Below are 25,549 nucleotides of genomic sequence, written 5' to 3'. Positions count from 1 at the left end.
AAGTAATTCAAGGGGCAAAGTTTTTTTTTTCGTATTGGTTAGTTTGGTCCCTTGTGTAGGTCCTGTCTTGTTTTTACCGGCTATTTATTTAATCTTTTTGTATTCAATGTATTGTTTATGTCTATTGTAATGATATTATCTTGCTTAAAAAAAAGGGTAAATTACTTTTTTTTCCCTCCTAAATTACCACCTATTTGCATTCATACTTTTAAATTTTGACCCACTACAACTCGTCGATAAGAATTAAGAACTATTATTTTGTTTCAACTTGTACCCTTGGTCAGATTAGACTGTTATATTATTATCATATATATATATATATATATATATATATAACAAAACTTTGGTCATTTTTCTTACTCTGTCATCAACTTACATGGAACTTGTGAGGGCAAGGGATTATACTTTCTGTTGCTTTTTAAGCAAAAACAAAAAATAAAAAATGAATTTCTATTTTTGATCTAAAAAATACTTTTTTCAAAACAAAAAGAGAGACAAGTTTTGCCAAACAAGCCCTTACTTTCTATTTCTGTTTTCTCTACACTTCAACTCTAATCCCTACCTGGGATCCTCTCAATTTCAAGTCTATCTTACCGTTTAGATTTTGTTTTATTACATCTAGTATTATATTTGATAGCATGTCATTTAAAATTTTTTAAGAGGAAACTTCACAAAATCTCCTTGAACTTCCACATTACTCCTACAATGTTCAAAAACTCTCAATTTATGGTATCAAATTTTCAATTTTTTGTAATATTCCCCATTTGTTAGGATTTTCAGTTAAATCTTGTCAAAATTTTCAAAATACCCATATTTTTTATTATAAAAAATTGCAAAGATTCAGACGTTGGTGATGATTTAACGGAATTGTAATTTGACTAATTATTTTAGCTTGATATTAAGGCTGAAAAGGTGGGCAGTTATTAACCGCTCACTAACCGCTATAACCGCTAACCGCTATATATATATATACCCTAAGCCTCCCACTCAACCCAGATGGCCAGCCAAGTCTCCAACTCTCAGACTCTCCTCTTGTCTCTCTCCGATTCTCCATCGCCGCTGCACGCCGAGGGATCGCTTGGATCGTGTGGTTCGAAGCCGATCGAGACGATGGTTGTGTAGTGGGGCTAGAGTGTTTTGACACCACGGACCTATACTATGGAGTGCAAGCATTGCCGAGTCTCTGTTGCCAGGTCTCCATCACCAAGCCTCCATCGCAGGGTCTCCATCGTCGAGTCGCCCAATTCTCTAAACCGGCCCAAAAAAGCTCCAGAAAAGCAGTTAGCGGATGCCGAATGCAGTTAACCGCTTAGCGGTTAGTGGAAGTGGTTAGTAAATTTTACTAACTACCTAGGCGATTGCGGTTATCGGTTTTAGCCACTAACCACTAACCGCAACCAAGCCATTAACCACTAACCACAATCACCTTTTTCACTCCTAATTACAGATGTGGTTAACGTTTTTCCAACGTATGACCTAACACTTGAAAAATGTGAAACATGTCGAGATAAAAGAAAAGGGAAAAAAAAAGAAGAAAGAAAGACATGGAGAAACAACCAAGAAGAATGGTGAAAATATAAGTAGCCATCAAAATGGACCTAAAAGTCAATATGACCAAAGCAACGCGTTTCACGTTTGATTAGGAAAATGAAGCCCATGAATCATGTTTCAAAATACAAATGCAAGAAGTTCTTTTTTTATATATAATTCTTAGAGTGAAGTGTGAACCCCCCCTGCGTTAATTTCAACTTCTTTCCTGTTTCCTAACGACTCCAAATAAAAGACAAGTCCACAGCATTAAATTTGACAATAATTATTTTCCCTTTCCTCCGACATACATAATGCCCGTGGGCCACACCTTTCACACTTTACAGGATTAGATAGGCCCACCCCCATTATTGATCTCTAAACTCTACTCCACCACTCAAAATGCCCAAATAGTTCATCCCAAAAACGATAAGGATAAACTTTTTAGGGCATTTAATTTTCCATGTATTTTAAGAATTTTATTTTTAGAGGTAATAGTTAATATTCATAAGTGGATCAAAGTTTATTAGCTTTAGCTTTTAGATTAAAGTAGTATTTAAATATGTATAATAATGTATTATTGGTAAAAATTCTCAAACTGTTTATCTTTCCAACAAGTAGTATTAGAGTCATAATTAGCTTTTTGTGACGAGTCTCTAAACGCGTCTGGTTTGGAGTTGTGTTCTGTAACCCTCTAGAACAACTCTTGACACGGGACATTCTTGAAAATATAAAAAGACTTACAAGTAAGGGTGAACCAAGTCAATGTGAATGAAAGAGACTTACGAGTGAAATGGAGATGGTTGTGGTCACTTGTAAGTGTTGTGTTGTCTCCTGTTATTAATTTTCGTTAAATTGAACGGAAATTTTTTTAAAAAAAAAAAACCTTGAGGGTAATTCTGTAATTTCATAGATTTTCGTTCAATTTAACGGAAATTAGTAATGGAATGTTTGAATTAAAAATTTTTGAAACATTCGGGAAGTACATTGCCAATTTTTAAACTTTGGGGTTCAAATTGAAAAATACCTGAAACTTCAGTGGGGTAAAGTGAATTTTTTCCTAAAAGAAATAAAACTAACGAGTAAGGCTAGAATTTAGATACTATATTTTTATTCTACAATTGTTTAACAATATCGACACGACATTCCAAATTAATCTAAATGTTAATTGCATATATATATATATATATTTCACTATCCTTCTGTTCAAGCTGTCAAAGAAAGGTGTATGTATGAGGTCATGTTTGTAGAAATTAATAAAATGCAATCAGTAATATCTGTATACAGAATTGAGAATTGGTTGATTTTTCTTATTAATTGTTCCTCCACGTAAACAGGCCATCAACTTGTCTATACCCCAACAGAAGTAGCCGCCCTTTGCCTCAGAAGTTGTCTACTGTTCTGCTTTTAAAAAACGTGGTGTATAGCCCGTGACTTCCAACTCATTCTTTATCATTTATTTTTAGTTTTTACTAAATACTAAAAAAAGAAAAAATTAAAATCAGTTTATGTGATTTGTAATAAGCTCTTTGTAGTATAACAATTTGTTGAAAGTTAATTATTGTATACAAAAATAATAAATAGGTCGTTGCAATCGACTTTTGTTTAATTTTTTGACAAAAACTATCAAATGTCACATTAACACCAATTAAATTATGACTAATCTAGAAGAAGGAGTGGCCACCTCCTTTGGCCAAATGACGGTGGCCAAACCACTCTCTAACCAATTGGGGATGGTTCGGCCAACCCTTCTGACCATATACGAGGATGACTAAATCAAACTTACGGCCACACCCTCTCCTTTTTCTTTTTTCTTCTTTTTGTCAATTAGAGGTGGTCAAAGCTACCCATGGCCATTGGGAGTAGTTTCCCTTCCAACCATATTTGAGGGTGGTCGAGCCACCTATTCTCCCAACTCTATTTTTTTTTTTTTTTAATTTGATATTTAAATTTTTTTTTTAAAAAAAAAAAACTTTAAAGGTATTTCAATAAATTTAGTTTCTAAACTCAAAGTATTTTCATCATTTCACGTCTAAAGAATGCATGTACATGGCACACCATCTATTTTATCCCTTTTAACGATTCTCACTAATAGATTGAGGTTTTGCCGATAAGTGATAGTTGAAAGGATTCGAGTGTGGTGAGATGCATGTAGTACTTAGGAATAACATGTAAATGAGGAGTAATAGTTGATGGGGTTAAAGATAATAATCATAATTAGTTTGGGTGAATGATTTAAAATAATAATAATAATAATAATAGTAAATAAATAAATAAATTATTGGAAGAGAGCATATTCCAATCCAGTCAAAGTGCATGTAGGGCAAGAACAGACAATGTACCTAGCTAGGGAAACCTTAGTTTTAGGGTCAAAAGTGTCCAAAAGTTTCCTTATGGATCCGTACATTTCCACTGGGGATAAAATTCACGTGTCATTTTGACAAAATTTTCTATTAAAATAAGTTAAAGTAATTTTTTTAATTTAATTTATTAAACTAACGCCTGTTCTTAAAATATATAATTCTTATATATATATATATATATATATATTCTTATTTTTCACATAAATTTTAATAAACAATTTATTTCTTACATGCATTTTTAAAAATATATACAAGAATTATAAATATAAGTTTAATATATTAAATTAAATCAATTTTGTCTAACCTAATTTAAAAAGAGACTGCGAGCTTTATTTGTAAAATGAGCTAAATTTTACAGTTTTGGATAAATTTTAAAGGCTATCAGAGCGGAATGAGGGGACAAAACTTTACAAAAAAGGAGTGGAGGGTAAAAAATAAACTTTTTATATATATATATATATATATTAGGAGCTTTTTAAGATTTTTGGGTGGCTTTAAACCATTCATTAAGGTGATTCCACCTCCAAGACTATGTTTATTTATGGTGATTTTTGGGTGGCTTTAAACCATTTATTTATTTATTAAATAAAAACATTAACAAACAACTCAAAATATAAAACACTTAAAAAAAAAAAACTCAAAAATACTTTGACATTTATATTAAATTAGCAAATGAATGCAATTGTTGGGGGAATATTTTGAAATAATATAAAGGGAAAAATATAAAAAAGCTATTCAAATTAACAGCCAATAGAGCCCCACAATGCTCAAAAGGTAATAAAGTAGCCCATCAAACTATCAAAATGTATTAAAAATGCCATTTATTTTTTTATATTCCTATAATACCCCTATTATTTTAACAAATAAAATAATAAAATAATTGTGAAAAAAACCAAACAAATTTTTTTTTTTTTTTTAAAAAAAAAACCCAATGGGCGAATAGATACAAAAAAAAAAAAAAAAATTGTAATAAATAAACAATTAGTGAATGTAATTAGCCTAAATTACAAATTGCTTCATGTCGTATGAAACTAAAATCAAAGGTTCTTCAGATATTCAAAAAAAAAAAAAAAAACACAATTTAGTCCCCAGAGTATAATTCCGTTAAAAATTTGTTTTTATTTCGCCATTTTTTTTTTTTGTATTTTTAAAAAATTGTTTGGTTTTTTTTTTTACAATTATTTTATTTGTTAAAAGAATAAGGGTATTATAGGAATACAAAAAAATAAGTGGTCTTTTTGATACATTTTAGTACATTTTAAACATTATGAGACTATTACAAACAACTATTAGTTTGAAAGGTTTTTTATATTTTTTCTAAATATAAAAGTTTCTAGTGGCACCGGCACCCTTCCACTGGCTTTATTTATTCGCAATTGGTGGAGAACGTGGATCTCAGGCCTAACAGTGATTATACAATTGTCATCAGGATAATTCATTGTACAATGGGATTAATTAATTATAATATTGTTAATAAAGTCTGCTTAAGATGGAAATAGTAGAATAAATTAAGTGGTCAAGTTGAACGAGTAAAACAAAGCAGGGGTGGGTCAAAAAGGCTGAGCAATACATCAAACTTTTCAAACACCAGAGCCAGAGGTGGTCTCAAAAGGTAATGAACCACTTATTTCTTATGGAGCCGTACATCCTCTTTTTATTTTATTTTTGAATTATATATATATATATATAACTGGAGACCCATGCATACAGAACCCCTAGCAACCTTTACTCTTTTTGTCTTCTTCTTCAAATCATATGGGAATTGCAAGTTGATATTTTAGATGGAATTCCAACAATATTTGACTTCTTCTCATATATGTCTAGCTAGCCATCAAAGGTGGCAGCAAGGCTTTCTAGGAACAAGTGAAATATTAATTAAATTATTAATATTTCTTTTTAAGTAGTGAATTAACGGAACACGATATTTTTCAGTTCATTTTAGATCGAAAAATATTCAGTTAATAATCAGGATCTCTTTAAAAAATTTTGAGGCCATAAATAAGACTTCTGTCCCATTAATAATATATATAAAACAAAATTATAAAAAATTAAGAGGTGGTTGCCACCCGTTGAGGGTGGTCAGACCACCCCAGTTGGGGTTGGAAGTGGCTTCGACCACCCCCAATTATTTTTTAAAAAATAATTAATAAATTAATAAAAAAAATAAGAGGTAGCTAGTCATTTCATCTTAGCCATAAGGGATGGCTGGACCACTCAATTTTAGTTGGGGATGGCTTGAGAGCCACCCCAATGGCCGGCCAGGGGTGGCCGGACCATCCCATGGCACTTGGGGGTGGTTTGGCCACCCCCTAAACCCAGACTAATATATATATATATATATATATATATATATATATCATTTGGCCCTTGGGGGTGGTCCGATCACCCCCAAGGGCCAAAAGATTTTTTTTTTTTTTTAAGATCTAACACTTGGAAGTGGTCTGACCACCCCCAAGGGCCAGATCAAAAAGTAAAAAATTAAAAATTAAAAAAAAAAAAATTGTTTGGCCCTCAGGCCACCCCAAGGATATATATATATATATAGAGAGAGAGAGAGAGAGAGAGAGAGAGAGTTTGGGTTTAGGGGGTGGTCCAGCCACCCCTAGCCGGCCATTGGGGCGGCTCTCAAGCCACCCCCAACTAAAATCGGGTGGTTCGACCACCCCTTATGGCCAAGATGAGGTGGCTAGCCACCTCTTCTTTTTTTATTATTTTTTTTAATTTGAAATATTATTATTTTTGTAGTGGGACATGTGTCCTATTTGTGGTTGTAGGATTTCTAAGAAGAAATTCCCGCCATGAATTGGATATTCTCCAATCCATTATGGACTAGAGAAGATCCTATTCCTGATTTAACTTATTTATCAAAAGTCTTGAATTTGAACAATGTCTTCATTATTTTTTTTATCAGCTTAAACTTTTGAGATAAATAACGATTTAACATGGTATCAGAGCTAGATATGCTAGATGTCATGATGATACCCATGAGTTTAAATCATTTTGAGAAAACTTCACTTTAAACCCATGAACTACAGCACGTTTTGAGAAAACCCTTCTAAATTTCAAAAACTCTTAATTTAACTTCATGAAATTTCAATTTGATTCAATTGACTCCCCTCCCAGCCCCTCCGGTCAAATTCTAACAGATTTACTAAAAAGACCAAATTACCCTTCAATTTTCATTTTTTTTTCATTTGAAAATTAAGGGTAAATTTGAAATTTTATAAAAAAAAATGGGGTATAAAGGTCATTTTGTTACTTTTAATGTTTTAAATTTGACAGAGGGGGTACATTGCATCAAATTAAAAGTTCAGGGGGGGTGAAATTGAGAGTTTTTAAAATTTGGGGGGTCTTCTCAAAATGCGTGGTAGTTCAATGGTCTTAAGTGAAGTTTCTCCAATCATTTTCTATCAACATAACATTTTGGGATCGATAAGTAGTGATATACCAGTCCATGTAGAATATGTTTTTATAGAAATAAGTAGGGGTGTCAACCCGGTCCGGTTTTCCGGTTTTTGGCCAAAACCGGGACCGGAACCGGGGTACCCCAATTCTTGGATTCGGGAAACCGGAACCGGGAACCAGGTCTCGGTTACCTGCCGATTCCCGTTTTTACCCGGTCCGATAGCTGGTTTTTTTTTAAAATTGTTTTTGTTTTTTGAAACCTCATGTAAAAAAGAAAGAAGGAAAATAAAAATGATGAGAAGACACAAATAACCCTCTTAATTTAACTATGACAAAGAAAGAATAAAGTCTAACCATAAATCTACACCATCATACAAAAAGTAAGTGAGGTGAAATACCCAAAAACCCAATCAAACTAATTCAAATTCATTATTTCCTTACCCATGCCTATTAAAAGACAAAATAACCCCAAATCAAATTCACTATTTCCTTACTAATTAAACTGGGTGAGCTTAATACCAAAGGGCAAAATAATAATTTGGCGCAATCAAAGAAAAATTACTGTTATAGAGGCATTGGCTCTTTTGTATATTAATTTAATATATAAAAAAAATATTAGAAAAATTATTATTATATATAAATACACCCGGTTCCGGTTTCCCGGTTTTTACCAGGTGCCAAAAACAGGGACCAGAACTGGGGTCCCCAGTTTTTTATTTTTTTGCAACCAGAACCAGAACCGGCTCCCCGGTTTCCCGGTAATTTTTGACACCCCTATAACTAAGTGTTACGTGACCGTCTACATTTTAGTGGTTTTATAATTTATCCACCATTAAATTATTAATTATTAATTAAATTAACGATAAATAAAAAGAAAAAGTACGGCCATTACATTTCAACAAAAGACCCACACCCAAGTTCCATAGCTTTGGGTCCGCTATCCCGATCATGATTTTCCCACCCCCAGGGGGAAAGGCCCTTCCCTTTTTGGCCGGTTGTGGGCGAGGAGGGATTCAAACCCTCGACACCGTGGTTCGTAGTCACGTGCTCTAATCCTCTGAGCTATAGGCCCCACCCCATTTCCACTAGATCTGTTTCCGGGAGTACCTTAAAAAAAGAACCTTTCCTCTCCCGAGCCATTTTGGTTTGCAAACCTAAAAAATACTGGTATGATAAGTGTTACATGAACCATAACACCAATACTGTTGAATATTGATGAGGGGGGCTGATCTGTATAAGTGGATATATGATAAAAACGATAGTAAACTCAGATCCACCATGTGTACTACTGGCAACAACTAATAAGATCGACCTTGGTTCACACAAAAACCCTATATTGCAAAATCTGAAAAAGAACATGCTTATGAGTTACGAGATGTTTTAATTAATTAAGAACATTATATTATTATTATTATTTTAATCTTAATTAAGATAAATGTAACATAATCGAAGTGGCCAACTTGCCCCGTGCAGCCTAATTATATAATTAGTTATATAATAATACCATATGCCATGTTCCCTTAATAGATCCTAGGACATGGGTGTACAACTGGATCTTTCAAGACACATTAGAATAGGTCAAGTTGAATGTATTGTGGTTTGGGAGGTGCACCTGGATATCTCAAATGAATCATATATATATATATATATATATATATATATATATATATGATATGTCAAATGAATCATATATATATATATGCACGTGCAAACTTCCAAAATGCACAGCTTAGGAGGCATTGAAAATGATCAAGTTGGGATGAGGAATATTGTACAAGGAAATTAAAATATTAAATTAAAGGGAGAATTTGATTAGAAATCACTCAACTTGGGATATCATGGAAGATTGTAAGTGGATGGCTTCTATTCAAGGATAAAGAACCTATTGGAAATATATTAATTAATTAATTAATCACATCTCGGGCTCGTTTATTTTTTCAATGTTTTTAGACCGGACAAGAGGTCATTTGTTCCCTCTCGCCCACCTCTTGTTAGGAAATCTATCTTATTTTCCCGAGCCAATAAGGTGCAAAAAATATTAAAAACGCTAAGGCAAACAATCATAAGTACAGAGATTTACGTAGTTCACTACTAAGGACTATGTCCATATATCTTCAACGAAGTTTCACTATTTCTTGATAAACAATACAGGATGCGTCAATTACGTTCACAACCCTAAAGTTATCAGTTAATTTGGTTAATTAATCGATAACATTTCAATAATAAATTATTTAGAAAATTTCGGTTAATAATGGTTCAGATAATCGATTACCATTAGACCAGCACCATCATACCAGCACCGCGCAACCCACGAGGCTTCGACGTTGCAGCACCGCGCAACCCACTAACATGAGACTCCGACATTGCACCACCGACAACTGGAGTCAAACCACGCCGTCATGGACTCACGACAAAAGAGGAACACAATGACGACAGAGCTAGATAGAGACGGTCAAGAGCTGAGAGTGACGAGAGGGGCGTCCTGCGAGAGAGCTGAGAGTGAGACTGAGAAGAGTGTGCGAAAGTCAAAGCGTTGAGAGTGAGAGCACTGCGAGAGTCGAGAGAGCAAAGGGGGCAGCAAAGGATTTGATTTAGGGTTAGGGGAGACGTATATATAGCATCCCAAAACTACCTAGTTTTGATTTCAATAAATTGTATATTAAGAAAACTTAAAAATAAAAAACGAAGCGACGTCGTTTTATACCCCCACTATTGGTTCCTTATTGGTCCAGTTCGGAAACCGATAAGAAAAATGTTTTACTGATTACTAAAGAAAAAATTGATATAAAAATCTTAACCGATTACTGACCGACTTTTGTCGATTGACGGTTAATGTTGGTTCGGACGCAGTTGATAGACAGCTGGTACGATAATCGGTTAATTTGTCCACCCCTAACCGTAGCGCTTCCCGCATCAAACCGATGCATCTGGAGAACATAACAATAAATGGGCCAAATTAAAGGTATTGCACTAGCGAGCACGGGATCTCAAGACAAACACATATGGAGAATGCGAGAAATAGGCCCCAAAAGAGTCCATGGATGCACTTCCTGTATATGACAAGTTGAAGTAGGTTAAGAAAAAGGAAGGTAGAAGGGAGGTTGATAATTATGAGAAGGAAGGTTCGTGAATTGTGGGAAGTACATGCATCTACCTACAAAGAGCGTCATTGCGTCGAGTTTGGAGAAAACTAAAATATAACATTTAAAAGATGGCCCCCCTCTGTCGCCCTCCTTAAACCTACAAAGTCAATTAAAGCGGACTCATATTCACTGCATTCTCCATATATTGCTTTTCAAACACGGTATAATACTAGAATACATGTGTGAAACATTTGTCAACCATATTTTAGTACATGTGGTAAGTCAAAGTAGTGCCTGTTTCTTGATGGTATTTTTTGTTTCTCTTTTTTTTTTAAAAAAAGTTATAACGTGAAATAAATGTAATTTTAAATGTTTTTTTTTTTTTTTTTAAATATTTTTTTTTACTCTCCCATTTGTTTTGGTGTTATGTTGTTGACGGACCTTATAAGTTATAAAAGAAGAGGATAATAACTTCAATTAGGCCAAGTTGTTGTGTAAACGGGATATTTTGCACCATTCAATAGAAATGGCTCCGGCTTTGAGCGTGCAGCAAAAAGAGAGTTCTGTTTGACGCTTAGTCACAATGAGAGAGAGGCCAACCGCTATTTATGTCCAACAAAAGAGAATTTGTATTTTTTTTTTCCTTTTCTCTGTTGTACAGAGTGTAATTTGGGTGTATTAAGCATTTCAATTCTAAGAGGAGGTTTTTTTTTTTTTTTTTCGTCACTACTGTTGTACTCTGTATTTGATAATGAATTTTTCCATGGTCGCCTCCACTTGTGGATATACCACACATTGAGAGAACCACATATATAATATACGAGGTGTTGTTGTGCGTGATTGTTGTCTTTCGCACATCATCTAAAAATAAATCCTTGAACTATTAGATTTTTTCTTTTTTGAGCAAATAAATCCTTGAACTTCTTAGCAGGAGTCTTGGACCCATTGAAGCGTTTGTCTTCCCCACTTACACTGCATAGTAGTAAATACTACTAATAAAGCTCCCAATTTAGACTACAAACTATTACTGGTGGTGGTTCAGTTTTTACTCGTCTCAAGAAAATCTCCAAAGGGGTTGAACATGTACTAGGGTGAGAATTCGACTCTCAAAATAAAAATTCTAAATCCTATTAGTATTAACTGTTTTGAATTTCACTGATACCCTGATGAGACTGAATCAAGTTATAATTCAGTTGGACTTGAGGGAACGCCTCTGGTTTTCACTGTAGAGGTCCCTCAATGTGCAGCTCCCGTTGGACAATCATACTCAGGTAGAACAACTACAACTAATCTTCCCACATGCCATTTTTATGTGCAAAATCCATCTATATTTTCACTCAATGTATCCTAACCAAGAAGGTGTAACATATTTTCACCCAGTGGGATGAGTGGAAGCTATGCATCAAGATTCAAGGCACCAAGGCAGACAACCCAGCAGTGCCCAACACACTGACCCCATTTTAGAGGCCAAGTGGAGCCAAGTGGAGGCCAAAAAAACCATACAAATCCCTCAGTGTCTTAATGAGTTTGAAAATAATGCTAGGGGTTGGCATCTGGGCATGCCCTACATCTCTGTTAGGCAGCTCTGTTGTGGCCTTGTGGGTTGTTCACTCAGCAATTATATCCACTTGACATGCCTCTTCTATGCTACCAATGGCCATAAGATGGAGTTCCTGATAATACTGAATGGCCCTGATTCCTGAATTTGCTTTTCTGAATCTTTGGCCATGTATTAAAAGTTAGTGGCCCCGACCGGATTTGAATTTTCAGTAATTTATTATTTGAATTGTTAATAAATCGAACAATAACTATGTGAAAATTTTTACGGAATTTTTTAGCTCAAGCTAGTAGGTGAGTAGCCCAAAATTTGTTTAGACATTTCGATTTCATAAAAAAATAAAAAATAAATTCTTTCATTTTTTTTTTTTAATATAGACAAAATCTTTATTTCTCAATGCAATCTTAAACATGTTCTAACTCTCTTACGTTTGTTGCCCAAATTTCCATCAATCCAACAACAAAATTACTGAAAATATCTATCCACGCAAAGTCATTAGTTGCCTATATCAGTTTCCACATGCAATTTATTATTATATACTTTGGAATATAAAGGTAAATGTTGTCCTAAAAACCGAAAAATTAAATATATAGGAAAATGTTTGGATACTACAATTTTATTTTATTTTTATATATTTTTTTTACAAATTGATGTGAGAGATTGACAGTTTATAATTGATAAAATGATTGAGGGCATATGGTTGACAACTCAACTGTTAATTAATTAAGTTTAGAAATCAGATTTTTGTTTAATTATTTAACTAAGTATGAACTGTTACATTAATTTGTAAATAACTTTGTAATAAACGTTATAGTAACTTGACAACAATTGTAGTTAATTACCCACATAGTCAAAGACTTATTAAATAATCTACTATATATAAATATTATCACCACTCCTCCATTAAAAAAAGAATAATGCTACAAGTTTTCTTAGTGTTTTTCAAATTTAATGTGTTTTCAAAATTACTATTAGATTTTTAATTTAATGGTAATTTTAAAAGTTGCATTAATTTGGGGGGACACAAGGAGGACCTTTAACATTACTCTTAAAAAAAATAAATAAATAAGTGAAAATAAAATAAAAGGAAAGGAAATTGTGCCCTTCTTAGTTAAAAATGAAAGTAGTAAAATATATGATATAATTTGATACGTCACATATTAACAAAATGTTAAAATACAACAATTTTCTCTAAATAATATTTAATTTATACTATTTTTTTTTTTCAATGAAAGTAAATGTATTTTAAAAAATATTAACATTTACTTTTAAAAAATTCATATATGTTGAAAGAACTCAAAGTAAAAAAAATTTACCTTTCATTTTAAAACATATATAGAGTACTTTTATTTAAAGGATGTATTGAATTATGTTCTCATTAATCTTAAACTTCAAATTGTCCTTTTTTTTTTAATTTTTTTTTAAGCATTTGCATCCCACTTCCTAAACTTTAGCCAAATTTTAGCTAAAAACTCACTACACCCTGCATTTTTATTATTTAAATCTTTCTCTACTTCATTTAAATATTTTTCTTTATTTTTATTTTATTTTTTTCACAAAACCACTTCAAATCCATTTGAGGAAAAAAAAAAAAAAAAACCTCACTACACCCCACATCTCATTCTCTAAATCCTTCTCTAATCTATTTAAATATTTTTTTTATTCTTTTTTTATATATCAATCCCCTTCAAATCCATTTGAGAGGAGAGAGAATTGAGCAATTATTATTTTTAAAAAATGGGTAACTTCACTGAAATCCCCTAAACTTACATCTGGTTTGATAAACCCCTCATAAACTTCAAAATCTCTCAATTTAGTCCATTAAACTTTCAATTGCAATCAATTTGGACCCTCCGTCAAATTTTAAACGTTAAATGACATTTTTACCCCTGACCTTTTTATAAAATTCTAACTTTACCCTTAATTTCATAACTTTTTTAAAAAAAAAAATTAAAAACAAAAAAAAACAAAAATCAGGAATATTTTGGTTTTTTGTAGTATTTCTAACGGCTAAATTTGACGGGGGGTTCAAATTGAGAGCAATTAAAAGTTCATGGGACTAAATTAAAAAATTTTAAAGTTTAAAAGGGGTTTGTCAAATCGAGTGAAAATTTAGATGTCTTCAATGAAGTTATCCTTTAAAGAAAAATAAACAGAAAATTATTTAGCTTTATTGAGGGATACGAGCATTGTGCAAAAAGATTTGGAGAGCTGGATATAACTTCTTTTTTAGTATTTTTTTGCACTATAGAATTTTATATTTGCCAAATGCTATAGTATATATATATATATATATATATATATATATAAGGTATTTAATTTATATTATGGGAGTGATTTTATTAGTTGAACTTGGCGTATAGGTTAAAAGAGATGGAATACATTGCTAAATTTCCATGTAAACAAAACAACCCCCACCTTCTTCCAAAAGCAAAACCGAAAACCAAAAACGAGAAAACCGCTACCTGGAATCTGGTTTTTATTTGGTGGGAGAATATAACAGAGAAACCCCACTTCTAGGCACAAATACATTGCATGTGGTGACACTTGCGTGTATCGTCATGTACAGAAACCCCATTCCCCTCACAATAAAAGCTACCGATAGACCCACACCCCACCGTTCATTTTTCTCCACTCCTTTCTCCTTCTCCCTCGTTCTCCTCGCCTCTCTTTTTGCCCTATCTGATAGGGTTTTCATGTCCTCCTAGATCCCAAATCTCTCATGAACTCCGGCTTTGAAGCTCTCTACGTCGTCCTGTCTGCCTTAGTATTCTTTGGGTGTCTTTTTTTTGCTCTCTTCGGAGGGTTATCGGGTGGAAACAGGTGCAGATTCGACCTCCCGCGGTTTTTTGAGCTACACCCATGTCTAAGCTCTTCGGTTTCAGTGGTAAGCTTTCGATTATTTCACCTACTTGTTTCAAATTTCATGTTTTTACGTTGAATATATATGTGGGTGTGTTTGAAATATCTGTTTCTGAGGTTGTTTAGCTGGTATGGTTGTAGATCAGAATCAGATACGTAGTTTTGATTTTTGAGATGGGTCTCGTTGGTTTTGGGAGTTGTTGGATCGTTGGGTCAACTTTTCTTGTGAAATTCATGGACATATCGGGCTAGTTGTTTCGTAAATTTGTGGTTGATCAGGCGGGTTTGTTGGTCTCTGTGATGTTTTGGGTTATGGTTTCTTGAGTAATTTAAGGCTTTACTTTAGAGCTTTTATCTGTTTGTGGGTTTCATATGATTACAGTTAGCTCTTGTTGAGTTTGTTGAGCGGGTTTACTTTTGGATCGGGTGTTCTTAGTGTTGATCATATGACTTTTGAGTCTTATGTTGGTGTTTTGTTAAGAAAATTTTTATTTTGTTGAAGTAGATGTAGTTGGATTTATGTATTAGAGGTGAGATAACCGCTTCTTTATGTTGGATCTGATAAGAGATCTTAGATTATGATCTCTGTTTTAGTCTATGGAGCTGTGTTGGTATTGGAGCCGTGATTTTTTTGGTTTATAAGAAAAGAGGGAAAAGGAAAGTAGTGAGTTTCATGATTTATGTTGTTTGTTTCCTATAAATGTAATAGTTGGGTTAGGCAAGCTGCATGGAGTATTTATGTTCTGTTGGGCCGTTATAGCAAAAATTCTAATATAGAAATTCTGTAATTTCTTCTCTTCTTTACCTTTTCTGAGTAAGTATGCTGTACATAAGGGATCACTAATTGTTTGTATACAAATTTAATTGACACATACACACGTTCTGATATTCATCTGGATGTGGATTGTGAAAATTATTGAATGCAGAATATTATTTGGATTATTCTGTTAGAATATTTTGTCTGAATTGTATTGGTTTTGGGTTCTCAGGAGATGATGATTTTTGCCGTCGGGGGTCAATATACCCTAACCCCAAGGAATCTAGCCTCTTTTTGTCACTTGGTCGTCATGTGGATGTCTATTTTCCTTCTCGCAAGAGGTCTCGCATTAGCGCTCCGTTTGTCTTCAGTGGAGAAAGGGTTGAGCAGAAGAAGCAGGTCTCTATTGATGTTCTACCAGATGAATGCCTCTTTGAGATCTTCAGGAGGTTGCCTGGAGGCCAGGAGAGGAGTGCCTGTGCCTCTGTTTCCAAGCGTTGGCTTACTCTTTTAAGCAATATCTGTAGGGATGAACTCTGCAGCAACTCAACCCCTGAATATTTGAAGCCCAAGGCAAAGAGTGCTGAGAATAAGGCCGAAGATCAGGAAATTGAGAGTGATGGATACCTTTCTAGGAGCTTGGAAGGGAAGAAGGCAACAGATGTTAGACTTGCTGCCATTGCTGTTGGAACTGCTAGTCGTGGTGGTTTGGGAAAGCTTATGATCCAGGGAAGCAATTCTGCTCGCAGGGTGACTGACGTTGGTCTCAGGGCAATTGCCCGTGGCTGCCCTTCTCTGAGGGTGCTTTCTCTGTGGAATCTTTCTTCTGTAGGAGATGAAGGTCTGTGTGAGATTGCTAATGGGTGTCACCTGCTTGAAAAGCTTGAACTTTGCCAGTGCCCTGAAATTACTGAAAAGGCTTTGCTTGCAGTTGCCAAACACTGTCCTAATCTGACTGATTTAACAATAGAGTCCTGTTCAAAAATCGGGAATGAAGGCCTGCAAGCTATCGGGCGCTGCTGCCCCAATCTGAAGTCCATCTCCATTAAAGATTGCCCCCTTGTTGGAGATCAAGGTGTTGCTAGTTTATTAGCTTCCGCCTCTTATGTCCTAACTAAGGTGAAGCTGCAGGCGTTGAACATTACTGATGTGTCTCTGGCTGTTATTGGACACTATGGCAAGGCTGTAACTGATCTTGCCCTCATTAGCCTTCCAAATGTGAGTGAAAGGGGCTTCTGGGTCATGAGCAATGGTCATGGGTTGCAGAAATTGAAATCCTTCTCAATTACATCCTGCCGAGGGGTAACAGATACAGGACTTGAAGCTGTGGGTAAAGGTTGCCCAAATTTAAAACAGTTCTGTCTCCGCAAGTGTGCGTTGTTATCTGATAGTGGGCTGGTCTCTTTTGCCAAAGCTGCAGGGTCACTTGAGAGCCTGCAATTGGAAGAGTGCCACAGGATCACCCAAGTTGGGTTTTTTGGTTTACTAAACTGTGGTGCAAAATTGAAGGCTCTTGCTATGGTGAACTGCTTGGGTATTAAGGATCAAAATATGGGGTTGCATCTGCCATCTCCTTGCAAATCCATGCGATCATTGTCCATCCAAAGCTGCCCTGGGTTTGGTAATGCTAGCCTGGCAGTGTTGGGGAAGTTGTGTCCTCAACTGCAGCATTTGGATTTGAGTGGGCTTCAGGGAATAACAGATGCTGGGTTTCTCCCACTGCTTGAGAACTTTGAGGCTGGTCTGGTAAAGGTTAATCTTGGTGGTTGCGTGAATCTGACAGACAAAGTGGTCTCTTCTTTGGCCGAGCTGCATGGTTGGACTCTTGAAATGCTAAATCTAGATGGCTGTTGGAAGATCAGTGATTCAAGCATGGTTGCAATAGCAGAAAACTGCCCATTGCTTGGTGATCTTGATGTTTCAAAGTGCATGATCACAGATTGTGGGATTGCAGCGCTGGCCCGGGCAAACCAGCTCAATCTCCAGATACTCTCACTTTCAGGTTGCTCTTTGATAACCGACAAAAGCTTGCCTGCCTTGGTGAAATTGGGTCAGAACCTCATGGGGTTGAATCTCCAACACTGCAATGCAACCAGCATTAGCACAGTTGACCTGCTTGTGGAGCAGCTATGGAGGTGTGACATCCTTCACTAAGCAGGGAATGACGTGTTGAAACCCCCCATTCTTGATTCATGGAAGGACGGGGTTGAACTAATCAGGTCTCAGAATACCACTCGGGTTTTGCTAGTAGCAGGTTATGTATTTTTTTGGGTCCATCAGCTATGGGTCTTCAGTAATTCAGTCACCCGGTTCCCTTTTCCAGGGAGTACAGCCATCAACACTTTTTACAGGTTTCCTTTATTGGGAATCTGTTGCCAGTTTTTTTGCTCCAAGTAATGGGGCTTCATTTTGTCATGGCTGTATTTCCCTGAGAACATAGTTACCGAGTTCTGAAACTATATGGTTTCTTTCTAATTGTCATGGTTTTTGTATTGCTGGGTGTCAGCACCTGGTGTTTTTAGCCTAGTCTTCATGCATGTGCTAGGCTATTATTCTCCCCTTCCAAGTCCTTTTTTACACTTCTTCGCCAGTTGTGAGTCTGTCTATTGTATTTTACCGAGTCTTTCACGTTTTTGAACCTTTGTGTTCTGCACGTGATGGTTGGGTCTCTGTTTTCCTCGAAGGGCAGGTTATGTTCCTTGGTCAGTTACTGTGATGGTTTGCCTTTGACAGTTTGAAATTTTTGATGCCTTGTGTTTCTGGGGCTTTGGCCGTGGCAGATGGGTTTATACATAGTCTGCCATGACAACCTCTTCCTCACGGAGGGTTGTTTTTTTTTCACCAAGCTCCTGGTTTTTAAGGCTTCGATTGTTTCCAAACTCTGCTCTGCAACCTCATGTAATGAAAAAATTGTTATCTGCCCTTTGTGTTGTATGCATTCCACCCTATTCCGGGGAAGATAAATAAAAATTTGCAGTCTTTGTATTTCGATCTAGCTGTCAATGAATTGAATTCTGTCGTGTGCCTTTTGCTTTTTACTCTTGCTCTGCATGCAATTATCAAATGATTTGCCGTATTTGATCAGAATCTGGGACACTTGGAAGTATAAGTGACAACTTGAGGCCTACTGTATACTGTATGCTGTCATGTGCTAGCTGTCTGCTGCCACTGCTCTCTGACATGCAAAACATGGAGTTAATAGTTTTTTTTTGTTGGCAAAAATTCTGGAAAAGTTAGCTCAACCATTTCACTTCTATTGGAATCAAGTCCCTGAATTCCATTATTTCCTTTGATGGGAAACTTGAAAACGAAGTAAGAGAGAGATTTAAGCTGATTTTCAATTGGAGTGTAGGGTTATAATTTCCAGGTGGAGTGATAATCACTAAACAGAGATCATTGAGGATAAGGATCTCCAGCACAGCAAATTGGTAGCTAGAGGGTTCACATGCAACCCTCGTTTCTAAGTAGATTGCTAGACAATAATTGTGTTGTGGGTAATGGACATTGTCACATACATTAGATTTAATGAGATAAGGTTAGATGAAAGTGTAGTATTAAATATTCATTTAATGGGGTGATATTTAGTATTTTTTTAATCTAATCATTGAATTTGTAGGATCCCACACATTCAATTAGTCTTGCAAATTCAATGGTTGAATAAAGATGAAAGAGAAATTTCTTCTTTTTTTTTTTTTTTTTGGCATTTGGAGTAGAGATGGCAATCGCGTGTCAGGTAGGTTTAAGTTATGTTTGAGATATGTTTATAAAATTATATATGTCAATTTTAATTCAATATATTTAATAAAGGAAAAAAAATATAAATAAGTATCATAAACTAACAATCGTTTATGATAGAGCCTTATAATGTTCAAACGGTATTAAAGTAGCCTATCAAACTATCAAAATGTATCAAAAATGTCACTTATTTTTTTATATTCATGTAATACCTTTATTCTTTTAACAAATAAAATAATAAACTAATTGTAAAAAAAAAAAAAACCAATGGTCGAATAAATACAAAAAAAAAAAAAAAAAAGTTTTTTCGAATAAATAAATAATTAGTCACTGTAATTGGCCTAAATTACAAATTGTTTTACGTCGTATGAAAGTAAAATAAAAGGTTCTTGAGATATTCCAAAAATAATAATTTAGTCCTTATAGTCAAATTTCGTTAAAAAATTGTTTTTATTCGACCATTGATTTTATTTTATTTTTTTGTATTTTTAAAAAATTGGTTGGTTTTTAATTTTTTTTAATTATTTAATTTGTTATAAGAATAGCGGTATTATAGGAATATAAAAAAAAAAAAAAAAAAAAAAAAAAAAAGTGATCTTTTTAATACATTTTGATAGTTTAATGATTTATTTTAGTACATTTTGAACATTAAAAAGCTCTATCACAAATAACTGTTAATTTGATGAGTTTTTTATATTTTTTTCTTAATAATTTTATATTTAGTTTGTTTCGAGTGGGATTGAGAACGTTGCATCTGGTTCATCGGGAAACGTGTGCATTTTGTGAGAGCAAGTGTAGCCGCAAATGATGAAGAAGAAAGGAAGAGAGATTGATAGATGGATAGATAGCTAGATACATTGATAAGAGTCATAGATGTTGGTGCAGAAGGATTAGGAAAATGTGGTGTTGTTGGAAGGAAATAGTATGTATGGAATAAAGTAAGTAATCATCGTATCTTCCTTGTAGGATCCTGTTTCCACCACCTAATTCCTAGGACTTTGACTATTATTTTTATGGGATTCTACGTTTTTGTTTTAACTATTTTTTGACTTTTTCAAATCATGTCTCCAAAGCTGTCCATCATGTTTTGTCATGCAACTTTTCATACAATGTATAGAGACCAATTAGCACCAAGGACGAACCAACTTTTATTAAAAAAATAAATAAATAAAGAAAAATTCAGATTGATGAAGATCCTCTAAAGGAAGTTAGCATGAAAAAGACAAAGTTTCTTCTAAATTAAGTTGAAAATAAAAAAATTTATTTTGTTTGTTAAATTGACATTTATTTTTATTATACATGCAATTTTTACATGTGTCTTTAATATGGATAACTTCACTTTAAACTCTTGAATTATCTCGAATTTGAGAAGACTCCTTAATATTCAAATCCTCTCGATTTAGACCTATGAACTTTCAATTGTAATCAATTTGAACTCCTCCATCAGATTTAACCGGTAACTTCAAAGGCAAAACCTAAAAAAATCAAAATATCCTTGATTTTAATTTTACAATTTTTTTTTTTTTAATAATTTGGAATTTAAGGTAAATTCGAAATTTTATAAAAAAGTCGAATATAAACGTCATTGTCTCACTTTGGAATTGTTCAAATTGATTGCAGTTAAAAGTTCAAGGGTCTAATTAAAAGAGGTTTCAAATATTGAAAAAATATTTTTAAATCGCGTGATAATTCAGGAATTTAAAGTAAATTTTTTTTAATAAAAACATATCAAAGTTAACGTAAAAAATTTGAAATTCTGACCCAATTTTTGTGGGATCTGATTCCGTCAAAATTTTGAAATTCTGACCCAATTTTTGTGGGATCTGTTTCTTTGTGTCTTTTACTTTACGAAATCATATAATAAGTTGAAAAAAATCAGCTTGGCAGATCCCAAATGAATCATGGTGAAATGGTTTTTCTTCTTTTGTATAAGGTGGGCTTGATCGATTTGATAGGTTGACGATGAGAAAAAAGAGGTATTCATTACTCTGTGATATGAATAATATATTCTTTTATAAATTTCTTCTATAAAGTGTTAGAATATTTATTTATTTTGGGTTACATTGATCATGAGTTTTTTTTTTTTTTTTTACATGTCTACACAAGGGTAAGAGAAGAGAAAATTCGAACAAATAATCTCCATTTCATAAGACATGGTCTACAGCCGATTAAACTACTCATTAGAAACCATTGATCATGAGTTTTAGTTGCTATATAGTCTAAAATTATAGGCCCAAATATTGACTTATTGGGCTTTATTTACTATACTTGTGTACGAAATAGATTCTTACTAGACATGGTAAATAGTATGGTAGGTTTGTAGATTTTTTTTTTTTTTTGTTTTTTTTTTTGTTTTCTTACATGTCCATGCAAGAGGGAGAGAGGAATTCAAACTAGAGACTTCCACTTTATGAAACGTGATCTCCAACCAATTAAACTGCTCATTGAGGACACTAGGGTTAGAAAACTTAAGACACTGTGATTCAACAAAATAAAAAATAATGAATAATTATTTTTATAGCTTATGTTTGCATCACATCCATGCAAGAAATTATGAATGTGGGTCAAATGAGCGATGGTTATTCGTCTTTGTATTTTGGGTTTGGGAGTGAAAATGGTAGGTCAGAGATACCAATTGTAGCTATCATACTTAAGTGTGACCATAATAGCACTTAAACGCTGGAAGTCATAGGAAGAGCCTAGATAGTAAGAACCGCAAACACTCTCTCAAGTCTGACTTAAACCCAGCCTCATCAGGATATCAATGAAAATCCAAGGTGGCAAATAGTAATCAAGCATATGTGAAAATACTCCATTGCGAAAATTCGAACTAACGCCCTAGTACATACTCTAACCACTTGAGAATTTTTTTAAGTTATTGAACCACCACCCTTGATAGTAGGTATAAAACTATATAAGTCAACCATAATTTACCCCCTTTAATTAAATAAGTCAAACTCTTTAATTATAACTTACTAATTTCTTGTCTCTAATGGGTAGTTCAATCGACTGTAAATTACCTCTCCTGAAGTGAAGGTTACTACAAAAAAAAAAAAAAAAAAAAAAAAAAAACTAAAAAACTAACTAATTTCTTATAAAATTAGTAAGTCAATGATAGTTCTTTATTGTTGTTGCCGGCTGCCAAATCCCTTGAAGTTGAAGCCTCCACAATCAAAATTTGAGTAGATAGGAAGGAATGAGAAATAAAATGGAGCTACGGCGCCGCCACACATAAAAAGTCGGAAAAGAGATGAGAGTAAATTGGATAAGCTTTGAACATTTTTACCCATAATGATGTCATTTAAACTGTAACCTTTTAAAGACAGTAAAAGGATAAACGTTCGAAAAACTATTTTTTAAAGGTCAAGTAAAAAAAAAAAAAAAAATTGGTTAACCTTCTAGATAGGATTAAAAGCAAATTACACATATGTCCTCAAATTAACACTTAATTTGTAATGTCTTTCTAAACTAAAGATTACATCAATATCTTTCAAATTAGATGTGCTATACATCCTCTCTTCATTCTTCTAATTTTTAAAATCACCATTGGAGTTGTGGGGTCATATGTGAGCCTCACAGATCAAATACTGATTTTTATAAGTGGGAGGATAGAAGAAGAACAAGAGAAAGAAATGAAGCATTTTTCCTTCCAAACTACCAAAAATTTGTAATGTTTTCTTTTGTCTTGTAAAAAGACAAACAATACCCTTAAAAAATAGAGGAAAAAAAACATTGACGCTTTGTTTGGTTTGCGAAATGCGTATTCCATTAAGAAAGGGAATAGTTATTATTGAGAACAAAGAAAAGTCGAATTGAATGGTTATTCATATTCTTTAGTCTGGTAATAACATGAATGCTTTAGCTGGAATTGAATCAAAATTACTAAAAACCCTACATTAATTCTTTTTTTCAACTCATATTAGAAAATAAAAAATAAAAAATAAAAAAAAAAAACCTAAAAAATATAGTGGGTGGTCGGCCACCCACTTTAATTTTCATGTTTTATATTCTGTTTTTTCTTTTTTCTTTTTTCTTTTTTTAAAGTTTAAAGAAAAAAAATATGGATGTTCGTGAAAAATGTATTTAATTCTTTAAGGAATAATTATTTTTCTCATTATTTAGAGGAATAATTATTCTTGTGTATAAGGGATTAGTAATTCTCACGGGAATAACTATTTTTACGAATAAACTCTTACCAAATAAAATAATAATTATTCTATAAAAATAGTCATTCAATTTCAAGGGTTTATTCCGCAAACCAAACCGATAGTGTCACCACTTTTTTTTTCTTTTTTTTTAAAAAATAATAATAATAATTTTTTAAGTGCATTTTTGTCATTTAGCATCGGCAGTGAGTAGTCTATTATTCGGGTTTTTGAATGTCTATTGATAGAGATGAATCATTTATTTCGGGAAGCGTTGATATTCTCTTTTATTTTTTAATTCTAATTTTAATCATTGACAAATAAAAGAGTGAAAAAAAAAAAATAGAAATATGATCAAATAATATGCAAACGAAAAATATTTTATAACTTATTAACACATTCTTAATAACAGACTTACAAATTTAGGAATGTTTACCAAAGAAAAACATGTTTTCTTGCATTTTCCCGTTCATTTCAAGTATATTTTTATTGAAGTAAAATAAATAAAATATGCCAATTCAACAAAAATATAAATTAAATGGACGCCAAGATAAAAAGAAAAAAAAAAAAAAAAGCTTTAAATTTAGCGGCAGTGCGCGGAGGGTCAACCAGCTACGAGGAGGGCCCACCGCTCGCAATGACGCGTGCTTGAAAAAGAGCACGTGTTTCCCGTACTGTGACTTTTCCGTCTCACCGCTCGATCAATGAGCCGAGAAATATCCGACGTGTCTTCCATCTTCTATAAAATGCCTGCTGAACAAAATACATTGAAAAGACCGAAGAAATAATAAATAATAATAGTAAAGAAAAAAAAACAACAGAAAAATAAGAAAATGCTTCTGAAAAGCGCTTCCGCGCCGATCCTGACTCCGGAATCGGATATGGGTTACCAGTTCACGATCACGCGGTCCGTATCCATGTCTCTGTCGACGATAAAGACCTGTAAAACGACGTCGGACGGCAACCTCAGGCCCTGGAGTCGGGCTCTACCGAGGATGGCGACGGCGTCGTTGAGGGACTCTCTGGGGTTGGATGAAGGGTGTCATGGTGGTGGCGGCGGTGTCGGTGGTGGTAGGAATGGCGGTGGTGGAGATGGGAGTGAAGGGAAACGGGAATGGGATAATAATGGGAGTGAGAGCATGGAGGGGTATTACCAGAAGATGATCGGAGCCTACCCCGGTGACGCTCTCCTCCTCGGAAACTATGCCAGGTTTTTAAAAGAGGTAAACCCCTGACCCCGAGAGTGATATGCAATAATATAAAATTAAACGATTAAATTCATTTCTGGGTTGTCGTTTGGCTTCATTTTGGGTGTGTTTTATTGAGGTTTCTGGGTTCAGGTACGAGGTGATATTGTGAAGGCTGAAGAGTACTGTGAAAGAGCAATTCTGGCTAAACCGAGCGATTCAAATGTATTGTGTCTCTATGGGGATTTGATATGGCAGAGACATAAGGATGCTCCTCGTGCTCAGTCCTACTTTGATCAAGCCATTCACTCTGCCCCTCATGACTGGTAAAAACCATGACAGAAATTTGGGTGTTTTTTCATCGACTTCCTTAAATATTGTCTTCTGCATATCCTTTATCAACTGGGTTTGGTTTGTTTTTTCATCTGTTGATGTTGTAAATATGGTTCGGTTGTGGATGCAGTTATGTTCTTGCTTCATATGCAAAATATCTTTGGGATGCCGGAGAAGAAGATGATGATGATGATGATGAGCATGAAGATTATGGAATAAGCGGCACTCTGAAATGTACATCTCCGGCCAATGTATCCCGAGGATGTCCTCCGACACCTGTTTTGGTGGCTCCTCCTTCAGCTTAAACCATATATTAATTATTACACAGCAGAGAGTGATTTTTAACTTTTTTATCCTGGAATGTTTTAAGGGTTCCTTATCCTGTTACAGATTCCTATCTCTATCCCCACTCCCATTCCCCCCGTACCATTCTTGTCTTGTATTGAAGGTTTACTCTCCTCCTTGCCCTTCACAGATGTTTTCAACTCAACTTTTCCTGTGGCCTGTGATTTCCCTATCTAATCCTATTCCAAGAGATACTTGGCTTCCACCCTGTTGTCTCTATTGCTTGGCTGCATTATCTATCTCATGCTC

General features: G+C 34.2%; 2 protein-coding genes across 2 annotated transcripts; both read left to right on the top strand.

Moving 5' to 3' along the window:
• Positions 1–14,707: 14,707 nt before the first annotated feature.
• On the top strand, positions 14,708–18,544 carry EBF1 (EIN3-binding F box protein 1). The gene is made up of 2 exons (XM_059603930.2): positions 14,708–14,823; positions 15,788–18,544. Exons 1-2 carry the CDS (start codon positions 14,799–14,801, stop codon positions 17,707–17,709), a joined length of 1,947 nt encoding a protein of 648 aa, XP_059459913.2. The 5' UTR covers positions 14,708–14,798; the 3' UTR covers positions 17,710–18,544.
• A 5,683-nt stretch (positions 18,545–24,227) lies between these two features.
• LOC132189268 (Tetratricopeptide repeat (TPR)-like superfamily protein) lies at positions 24,228–25,530 on the top strand. Its single transcript, XM_059603928.2, has 3 exons — positions 24,228–24,658; positions 24,776–24,948; positions 25,086–25,530. Exons 1-3 carry the CDS (start codon positions 24,269–24,271, stop codon positions 25,258–25,260), a joined length of 738 nt encoding a protein of 245 aa, XP_059459911.2. The 5' UTR covers positions 24,228–24,268; the 3' UTR covers positions 25,261–25,530.
• The last annotated feature ends 19 nt before the right edge of the window (positions 25,531–25,549 follow it).

The sequence above is a fragment of the Corylus avellana genome, chromosome 9, assembly GCF_965113065.1.
Source record: "Corylus avellana chromosome 9, dhCorAvel1.hap1.2, whole genome shotgun sequence".
NCBI lineage: Eukaryota > Viridiplantae > Streptophyta > Magnoliopsida > Fagales > Betulaceae > Corylus > Corylus avellana.
The sequence above is the reverse complement of the archived record's forward strand: the minus strand, read 5'-3'. Positions and strand labels throughout refer to the sequence as shown.